The 10,367-nt window shown below is 41.1% G+C and overlaps 3 protein-coding genes across 4 annotated transcripts; 2 read left to right on the forward strand and 1 right to left on the reverse strand.

Annotated features, from left to right (window-relative positions):
- The first annotated feature begins 368 nt into the window (after positions 1-368).
- On the forward strand, positions 369-3,038 carry LOC126786116 (sugar transport protein 14). Its single transcript, XM_050511837.1, has 4 exons — positions 369-611; positions 1,257-1,579; positions 1,683-2,312; positions 2,394-3,038. Exons 1-4 carry the CDS (start codon positions 470-472, stop codon positions 2,844-2,846), a joined length of 1,548 nt encoding a protein of 515 aa, XP_050367794.1. The 5' UTR covers positions 369-469; the 3' UTR covers positions 2,847-3,038.
- A 1,215-nt stretch (positions 3,039-4,253) lies between these two features.
- Positions 4,254-7,351, reverse strand: LOC126795639 (CRS2-associated factor 1, chloroplastic). The gene is made up of 5 exons (XM_050522461.1): positions 6,396-7,351; positions 6,161-6,288; positions 5,699-5,924; positions 5,477-5,604; positions 4,254-5,387 (listed from the first exon to the last, which is right to left on the reverse strand). The coding sequence occupies exons 1-5, from the start codon at positions 7,204-7,206 to the stop codon at positions 4,320-4,322; spliced, it is 2,361 nt and encodes a 786-aa protein (XP_050378418.1). The 5' UTR covers positions 7,207-7,351; the 3' UTR covers positions 4,254-4,319.
- Positions 7,352-7,537: 186 nt separating this feature from the next.
- On the forward strand, positions 7,538-10,315 carry LOC126785677 (probable glycosyltransferase At3g07620). 2 transcript variants are annotated; one of them, XM_050511311.1, is made up of 5 exons: positions 7,538-7,588; positions 7,698-8,416; positions 8,502-8,632; positions 8,929-9,268; positions 9,641-10,315. In XM_050511311.1, exons 2-5 carry the CDS (start codon positions 7,724-7,726, stop codon positions 10,304-10,306), a joined length of 1,830 nt encoding a protein of 609 aa, XP_050367268.1. In that variant the 5' UTR covers positions 7,538-7,588; positions 7,698-7,723; the 3' UTR covers positions 10,307-10,315. The 2 variants fall into 2 exon arrangements, with proteins under 2 accessions (XP_050367268.1, XP_050367263.1); XM_050511306.1 differs by having other exon boundaries at positions 7,545-8,416.
- The last annotated feature ends 52 nt before the right edge of the window (positions 10,316-10,367 follow it).

The raw sequence follows: 10,367 nt of genomic DNA on the forward strand, positions 1-10,367 counted from the left end.
AGGTTAATGATTGTTTTTGGAAGAAAAAGACAACCACTAGAGTTGAATCATTTCAAAGATTCTCATATACAATAATATTCAAGACTAACCATACTGTACTTAATCAGTTAATCGTATAATACAGCTAGTGCATGCATGTCCTTCTCTAATTTATCAACTTGCTTCTGATTTTTTGTGTAGAAATAATTGAAGTTAAAGATAAACGATACAGATAAGTAAGGACTTTATTGTTGATTTTTAATCTCTCTATTGGATAGAAAATAAACGACTTTGTTGTAAAAATATAGAGCTGTAGTGTTTCTTGGGAGTCTGATATAATTGGGTTGACCAACCCAGCTCTTTATAAGTAGCTCCATACTTGTACTCTTCCATACCTCCATTTCTTCTGTAAGTTTATGTTCTCATTTTAGAAAGAGAGAGAGAGGGAGGGAGGAGATTTTAAAGAGAGAAAGCGAGTGAAGAGGTGAGCATGGCAGGAGGGTTTGGAGGAGCAGAAGTCCTACATGAGAGGGCTCAACAATATGAGCATAGAATTACCTGGTATTTCATCTTTACTTGCATTGTTGCCGCTCTTGGAGGCTCTCTCTTTGGCTATGATCTTGGTGTTTCAGGTCAGTTTTTATTTCATTGCTTTTACAGTATTTTTGGCATCAAAGATTGATTAGCTTCTCTTCCTGCTTTCTGGGCATCTGTATTTCAATGATATCAGCAAATTTTGTGACCATGTTTGTCAGATTGAGGTTTTATCCATAAAGTTCTCTTTTCTTCATTAGCCTTTTAATTTAGAGACGAAGATGGTGTCTGTTCATTCTTGCCATTGCATCTTAGATTAAACCGAACGTTGAGAGGTTGAAGAAATGTGTTTATGGGCATATAGAGAGAGAAAAAAAGTTTCTTTAATTCTATATAAATCTATAGTGCTTTTAGTTTTTAAGGTATACTGATATGTGTATATAAGTTTATGTGTCTATATTGATTCTTCTGCATTTGTTCAGAGTTTAATGGGAAAAGTTTTCTTTCCCTTTGAAAGATGATACATATCATCAGTGATGTGCTGCCTCACCTAACAACTGAACATATCTGTTTTATGATTTCCTTGTCCACAAAAAGTGGTATGAGCCTCAGAAATATATGTTCCACTAATTTTAGATAGGCAATCAATGTATAGTTGTATACCAGCTGTCCATTACAATTGAAAATGCTGAAGATGATTCTGTAATCACTGTAGTAATTTCACTTGCTATGCTAAATTTCAGGTGGAGTGACTTCCATGGATGATTTTTTGAAGGAGTTCTTCCCTAAAATCTATAGAAGGAAACAATTACACCTCAATGAGACAGATTACTGTAAATATGATAGCCAGATCCTGACACTCTTCACATCCTCTTTGTACTTTGCTGGCCTGATTTCGACATTTGGAGCTTCGTATGTTACTCGAAGCAAAGGTAGGAAAGCCAGCATCATTGTCGGTTCAATCAGCTTCTTCTTAGGAGCAGTCCTCAATGCTGCTGCTAAAAACATAGAAATGTTGATCTTTGGAAGAATATTTCTTGGAGTTGGAATTGGATTCGGAAATCAAGTGAGCTAATATTATTGCACTTAACCGAAAAACAGTTAACACCATCTTTTTGATGAGCTTTATTACTGACTGCATTTACTTTCTTGATCTACGTATAATCCAGGCAGTTCCGTTATACCTCTCAGAAATGGCTCCTGCAAAGATTCGAGGTGCAGTTAACCAACTTTTCCAGCTCACTACATGCTTGGGGATCTTGATAGCCAACTTGATCAATTATTTTACCGAGAAGATTCATCCATGGGGTTGGAGACTGTCGCTTGGATTAGCTGCAGTGCCGGCAGTTCTTATGTTTGTTGGGGGTCTCTTTCTTCCTGAGACCCCAAACAGTCTTGTAGAACAAGGCCGGTTAGAAGAAGGAAGAAGGATACTAGAAAAAGTAAGAGGTACAACAAAAGTTGATGCAGAGTTTGCTGACCTGCTTGACGCCAGTAAGGCAGCTCAAGCCATTAAGCACCCATTCAGGAACCTACTAGCGCGAAAAAATCGTCCTCAGTTGGTAATTGGAGCACTGGGAATCCCAGCATTCCAACAGCTCACTGGCATGAACTCTATCCTCTTTTATGCCCCCGTCATATTTCAGAGCTTAGGTTTTGGCTCAGGGGCATCTCTGTACTCATCTATCTTTACCAGTGGAGCGCTTGTTATAGCAGCACTTATTTCAATGCTTTGGGTTGATAAGTTTGGCAGAAGAGCTTTCTTCTTAGAAGCTGGTACCGAAATGATATGCTGCTTGGTAAGTTCAGTTCTAATTACGCTCATGTTTTTTTCCCTAAACTTGTATTGCATACTCACTACAGTGTTCAATAAACTGCAGGTTGCTTTGGCCATTACTCTAGCACTGAAGTTCGGACAAGGAGAAGTCCTTCCAAAAGGAATTGGAATCTTCCTTGTGATTGTTCTTTGCGTGTTTGTTTTGGCTTATGGAAGGTCTTGGGGTCCTTTGGGGTGGCTAGTTCCTAGTGAGCTATTCCCCCTGGAAACGAGATCAGCAGGACAAAGTGTTGTGGTGTGTGTCAACCTCTTCTTCACAGCTTTGATAGCACAGTGCTTCCTCGTGTCACTCTGCCATCTTCGATATGGGATTTTTCTGTTGTTTGCAGGCTTGATAGTCATTATGAGTAGCTTCATCTTCTTCCTCCTTCCAGAAACAAAGCAGGTCCCCATAGAAGAAATATATCTTCTTTTTCAGAAACATTGGTATTGGAAAGGGATAGTTGGAGATGTGGAGCCAGTTGAACCCAGTGGGAAGTCAGGAGCAGTAGTTTAGATCTGTAGCACAAACACATTGTGCAGATTTCTTAGTCACACTTGGTTTTCTGAATTCAGTTTTAGTCTTATAAATAATCAAGTATTAATTTCAACAGTCTGGAATCAAATCAGCCATATGTGAATACCAGTGCATGACATGTACTCTGCCTCACCTCCTATTAAGTCTTATGAAATTGAGCATCTGAATATAGCATTAGCAGTTAACATATTATTCTTTTGATCTGAAGTAGTAACTACCTGAGAAATGCAGTTCCTAAATGAATCTTTGTGCTTGGCTATGAACAGTTAAATGAACTTTCAGTAAGAGCTTGTTCATATAGGATAGGAAGTCAGGAACAGAATTTGTATTCATATGGAAAATGTGAATCGTAAAACATTGAAGAAAATAGTACTAAAGAGATCGATATATTCATTCTTCGATCATAGGGACATAGTCCAGTGAATAAAGGCTCTCCACATAAAACCCAACTTGACAAGACAAATGACAACTAACATGGCATCGCCTGGAAATCCAGGGAAATCTCGACAAGCTGTTCACTAAATTGCACATAACAAACTGACCATCGCGGATCCAGAGATCATCACTGGTATGTTTATCCTGGTAACAACTAACAAGTAGGGGCATAGTTCTTATTAGGAAGCGCACCAGAGATTATAATTTTGGTACAAGACTCCTGCATCCCATATTCCCTCATCACCCAAAACTTGTTCTCATCTTTTCAAAGATCACTGTGTGTTATACACAACCGTCCCTGGTAGAGCGCCACATGATAACTTTCAGCTTAAAAGGACTGATCAGATGATACAAAAATCTCTCTGACATCTTCAGTTTCTAAATCCAAACATATAATCACACGCCGGTCTTCATCTTCAACTACGTCTTCTTCGTCGTCAAAACATCTGACAAACCAGTGAAGACCTCCATTGAGCAAAATCCCATCCCAACAGCACTGTAATTTGTAATCTAATCCAACCCCATTCACTTCCCACAAACCAGTTCCCAAAGTACAGACACAAAACTAAATGCCATGTCCCTCTGCCTCTCCCGATGAACACAAGGTTACCACTTTGTAATCCCCAATGGAGGAAACAAATCCAAACCCAAAGGGTTGTTCTTCATTATGTTCGTCGTCTTCCATCTCCAGTTGGTCACATGGCATTGGCACAGTACATTTCCTTGTGTGTGTATAATATTTATTTATTATCACAGTACTTTGATTTTCCTTCTATTTACATCTCTAAAAAAAAGTAAATGCATTTGAATTTCAAGGGTCAATGTGCGTACCTAATGAACACTCATTCGCTTCACAGCTCGGGGCAGAGTATATGTATAAATTTGCAGCAGTTGAAATGTGAAATGGAGGCAAAAATGGCATTATGGCATGCAAGATTATGGGGCAGTATGGATCACCGAAAATTCTATACACCAATTGTATATGAAATACATCTACAGAATGCTAGGATGCATATATCAAGCCAATAGCTTAGCAAGTTCATCCACTCTCAGGCTTCCCTGTGGTACAACACTATCTAGAGGTTCAGCAAAATCTCTTGTTCTTGTTCTTTGAACTTTGGAATCCTTCTTCGCATAATCTGTTATTTGATAACTTATCTCTTTCACTTCTGAAACTGTGGCTTCCTCCCCCTGTTTTCTTACTACTAGCTTCTTTTTAAGTTGAGGTGCAACTCTCTTAGGTCGATGCCTAAACACTGGTCCAGATGGAGCAGACTTGGCAAGAGCAACCGCCCTCTGATATACAATGTCAGCATCCAACGACGAATCGTCTAAAATAAGTGCACTCCCACTCCCAACAGCTTTGTTCAACAGTGATAGCACCTTCTCTTTGCATGCTGCGCTCAATTTAGCTTGCTCACCGAGATTTTGGGAACCTATAGAAGCATCTTGTGGAGTCTCATTACTACCAGGGGCCACCATGAGGGAATCCAACTTTGATTCCGTGTTTTCGGAAGTTACTGGAATGGTCCCAGTCCCCAATGCAGTTGCTGACGCTTCATAGCGTGTATTATCCAATATGTTTTCAGTTCCAGATGTACTGGAAATCGTTTCCATCTCATCATCAGCATAGCTGGTATCTTGTGGTATGGTTGAACCACTACATGCCTTCATTTCTGATTCAGCCTCATCATTTCTAAAGCTTTTGATGTCCGCTATGGTTACAGTTTCATTAGTGCCTTCAACACTGGAAACAGTATCAACAGTGGCATATGGCTCAACATACGGTGACAGGGACGGACCCTCAGTTTCCTCTGCACCCACAACTTCATAACTTGAAGAGGATATAGTACTAGTGTCAATCATTTCAGGATTTGCGGCCTTAACTGAAATTGTATAAGCACATAATGTTGATGCTTCTTGGCCTTCCAAAGAAGGTACAATAGAATGTGATTCATCAACAATAGATTCTCTGACTTCCTTCAATTTACTCTCAGGATTTACGAGAGAAGACTTCCATTCCCGTCCTCTCCACATAAGAATGCTCTCGCGTTCAAAAGAAATTAGCACACAAGGGACAAGATCCTGCATTTAAAGAATTACACGATATTTTTTCTTTACATCCTTCATTATAAAATCATGATCTTAAACAACTGAAACTTTAAAATACATACCTTAAGTTTAGCACCTATTTTTCGGTAGTCGCTGCCATTCATCCCTTGACAATCAATTCGCACGAGTTCACACTCTTCAAAGGCCTCCCTGACATTGTCTACCAGGTCAGAGTAAACCCCATTTTTTCCTGTCAAAAACAAACCAGTCATAGTCAGTTTCCTAACAGATCATATCCTCATTCTACACATTAGCTCTTACAAAAATGGGCATAATTGTGGTACCTAGCTTGCGTATTGGTATCAGATTCCTCCCCTTCTTGCGCATTTCAGTTGCTTGTTCAACTGTTAGGCCCTCAGGAGCTCGCTGAATCAACCTAGGATACACAGGAGTGATAGGTCTCCAAAGCATGAGAGGAAACCGCGGCCGAGTTTTATAGTTATAGTTCCTTCCCCGGAAAAGAAAAATCACCCCACCTTTTTTGTATATGATTTTCCCTCCAGTTCTTTCCTGTCAAATTATCAGTCCAAGTATAAAGACCCTAAACCACAAGAAGCAAAACAACCTGGAAACAACTCAACCGCATACATAGTAAAACTACAGAAACAACCTAACTCATGCGGTTATGCCAAATAACTTTCACAACCTAATCCTAAAACAGGCATTTCACAAGCTACTCCTAAAGCGAAGGCAGGAAATCACAGGCATTTGAAACGGAATACAAACTCGGCAGAGCAATAACTAACCTCTAGTTGCTGGCACACATTTTCCATGTCGACTGTACACACTCCTTTACATTTGATCTTGCACACTCTCCGCCGCTTCCAATGAGCATGGATATTATCCAGCATGTTGTGTGTCAAACCATCTCTACCTACAACACTTAAAATTTTCGACTCCATAAGACTACGAACAACTCTTAACTCTGCATTTCAAGTACTCAAACATTTCCTAGTACAGAAAGGAAAACAAACAATGTACCCATATTGAGTTGCCTCCTGGTCTTAACACAGCCATTAACCAAGTCCTTGACTTCTTCATCGGTCAACGGGTCACCCAATATCTCCTCCCTGGACTTGACATACTTTGGACCCGACCCGGGCAAATACGGGCCCGGAGACTGCACCGGCTTAACGCCTTTCTTGTGCGGCGGCGGCAGCTGGAACGAGTCGAATTCCTTGAGCTTCTTCTTGCTCGGAGGCAGTGGGGCCCGACCCGTCCACGGCCGGCCCATCGTGGTTGGCCCGAACGGCGCGTACGGCGGCTCCCGGAGCTTAATCGGCTTCTGCTTCGGCGTCTCGGTGTAGCTGTACTTGAACTCGAACGGCGCGCCGTCGATGACATAGGACAGCCCGTCGTCGCCAATGGAGATGTTGGCTTTCCGGTCGACTTCCGGCTTGATTCTCGAGAGCTTCGTCGGCTTGATGACTCGGCGAAACGCCGGGTGCGAGCTAGGGTTAGGGTTTTCGGAGTACTTGGATTTTCTGCCGGGAATTGAAGGCCGCGACGGAGACGAAGGCGTGCCGGTGGACTTGAACGTCCCTACGGCGGAGGTCTCGGCTTCGGAGGAGGAGGTGGTGGAGATGGAGATTCTGGCGGCGGAGTCGAAGCGGCGCTCGCGGCGGAGGTCGTCCTCGATTTCCTGCTGGGCGCGGCGGCGCTGGTTGAACTTCTCGGCGTTGGCGTTGTTCCACCGCGCGAATCGGACCTCCGTGGGCGGGCGGTTGTGGGCCGGTTTCGGGTTCACCGGTGGCGCGAAAATCGGGCACGAAGTCGGCAAATTTAGCGCCATCAATTATACGACGCCCCCAGAAAACAAAGCGTCAAGCTTTTTAGAAGAAATCAATCGTGCTCAAAACGACGTCGCTTTTTAAAAAGTTGAGAGCTTTTGAAAACCCAAGTCTGAGTTTTTGCTGGGAATTCTCAGATATAGTTTAACGGCCAAGCTCCCAAAGCTAGAAGAAGCTAAGGGAGGAAGACGACGCCGTTTAGCACGCTGTAATATCTGAGTGAATGGCTGAAATGTAATAAAGAGGAAGATTGGGGTTATTTCTAAGTTCCTATTAGTTCCAGTTCAGTATTAAGGAGTTGAAGATTTACAACAGCAGAAGCCAAAGTCTGACCAAAGACTAAACAGGTCTCTTCCTCTGGGCACACTTAGAACCCAGTTCAAGGTAATCTCTCTCACTCTTTATAGTAGTTTCTTGATTTGATTATCTGATTTGGGTACATGTAGTAGTGAATAATGATGTAAAGGTTTGATCTTTTTTTCTTTCTTCTCAGCTGTTTTTGAGTTTGTACATATAAAAATGGAGATTGCTGCTGTAACCCAGAGACTATATAACTTTGAAATCCGGAGATTGGTGTTTATAATTGGTGTGGCGGTTGTTGTTGTAGTTTTGAATCAGTGTTTTGAGCTTCCTTATGGTAAAGGTTTTTACTTTTCACCTGCTGATACTGATTCAGCTTCAGTAGTTACAGTGTTGGGTAATGTTAGTAGTTCAAACGATTCAGAGTCTAGGAAGATTGATGTTGTTGGCGTAGTGCGGGTAATGTCTAATGACAGTGATGTTGTAGAGTTAGAAAAAAATGCAAGTAAGGTTACAGTGGGAATCAATAGAAGTGATGATGATAAATTTAGAAATGAATCTGTACTGAAAGATAGTGGCATAGATGAGAGTAACACGGCAGACAATGAGCCTAAAACAAGCTCAGTGAGTGAATTTCATAGCGAAGATGGGATGGTGTCGGTTGTAGCTCAAGGAGCGAGTACATATAGTCCGGAGAACATAGATGCAGGTTCAAAGGGTGACATCAAACAAGCTACTAAAATTCAGGTGGAGGATAAGAAGACTGAGCCTTTGCATTTTGTTTCAATCACCTCCCATGATAATTCATCATTGACTGGTATCTCCACATTGAAGAAGTGGAATCCACGACCAATATCACTGTCCCAGATGAATTCATTATTGCTTCAAAGCCCCATTTCTTCTAGTTCAAAGGTATGTTTGAATTTGAGGTTCCAATTTGAGCAATGAGGAATGAGTTAAGGTTTCTGGATTCTCACTATAGTTTTATTGGCAATAGAACCCACGGCAGTATTCCACACGTGATCGTGAACTCCAATCTGTGAAAGTGAAGATTGAGAATGCTCCTATCATAAGGGACAATCCAGGACTTAGTGCATCCGTTTTCCGAAATATTTCCAAATTTATGAGGTAAGCTTGTTTTGTTTCAATAAGTTGACAAGGTGTATGCATTACTGTTTTACATTTTCCAGCTGGGCTGTCAATTGCTTAAACTATGCTTTTGGTTTTGAATTTGGTACTTTCATCTGCTCATCATTGAAGCTTCATATCACTCTATGATTTCCCTCATGTTTTTTGGGCATTGCATCTGCATGAGCACCAACTAGATAGACATGATCATTGGGAATTAAATGTAGTCTTGTTTGTCTCAGTTTGAAATGTTGTGGATCAAGTAATGTATAACACTTACACAAATTCTATTGCAGGAGTTATGACTTGATGGAGCAGAAGCTCAAAGTTTATGTTTATACAGAAGGTGAAAAGCCCATATTCCATCAGCCTTTGATGCGGGGGATTTATGCCTCAGAAGGATGGTTTATGAAGCTAATCGAGGGAAATAAAAAATATTCTGTCAGGGACCCCAGAAAAGCTCATTTGTTCTATCTTCCCTTTGATTCGCATATGCTGAGGTTGAAACTTAATGGCACTAGTAAGAAGGGTCTAGAAATGTATTTGAAGCGATATGTTGGAGTAATTGCAAAAAAGTATCCTTTTTGGAACAGAACAGGAGGGGCAGATCATTTTCTTGTTGCTTGCCATGACTGGGTAAGCTGCTCATTCAACAATCTAATTTCCATTTTGTAGTTCTAGGCTCACCAAAGCATGAATCTTGTGATAAAAATACTGCACAAGGCTTTAGTGTTGTCAAAATACAACGTGGCCCTATAGGTAAATTCAGCAGTCAGCACCTCAGGCATCATACATTAGTGTAGACTAACTCTTGGTCCTTCATCGGTGCTTCTAATTATGTTTTACGACTAGGTAGACGCTTCTAATTATGTTCTGTTGTGTTAGTTTTAGGTATTACAAACAATGGGATAATGGGAACTTAAATTTTTGGAAGTGCACCATACTCTTTCATTATAATATCCTCCAGTTAAGTCTTGATCTAATACAACTTGTACTATGAAATTGCAGGCCCCCAAGATCACAAGCAAGTGCATGGGGAGTTGTATCAGATCCCTTTGCAATGCCAATATTGCTAGAGACTTCAAAATTGGCAAGGACACCAGTCTACCTGTTACATATATAAAATCTGTGGAGGACCCTCTGGCAGATCTTGGAGGAAAACCTGCTTCAGAAAGATCTATTTTAGCCTTCTTTGCCGGGGGCATGCATGGCTATCTCCGACCAATTCTACTGCACTACTGGGAAAACAAAGCGCCTGACATGAAGATCGTTGGCCCGATGCCACGAGATACTGAAAGCAAAAGACTTTACAGGGATTACATGAAGAGCAGTAAGTACTGCGTCTGTGCCAGGGGTTATGAGGTACATACACCTCGAGTCGTTGAGGCCATATTCCATGAATGTGTACCAGTCATCATAGCAGATAGCTATGTGCCTCCTTTCTTTGAGGTAATCAACTGGGAGTCATTTTCGGTTTTTATACAAGAAAAGGACATCCCCAACTTGAGAAACATTCTGCTTTCGATTTCGGATGAGAAGTACCTGAAGATGAAGTCGGAAGTAAAGATGGTGCAACAACATTTCTTTTGGCACAAGAAACCTGTCAAGTATGACTTGTTTCACATGGTACTTCATTCAGTCTGGTACAATAGAATTCTTCAGATAAAGAAATAATCTTCAGTTTCTGGCCAGCTCAATTTTGTCTGTAAAATTGTATCTATGATGGGTTAAATCT

Source organism: Argentina anserina, chromosome 1 (genome assembly GCF_933775445.1).
Source record: "Argentina anserina chromosome 1, drPotAnse1.1, whole genome shotgun sequence".
In the NCBI taxonomy this organism is placed as follows: domain Eukaryota; kingdom Viridiplantae; phylum Streptophyta; class Magnoliopsida; order Rosales; family Rosaceae; genus Argentina; species Argentina anserina.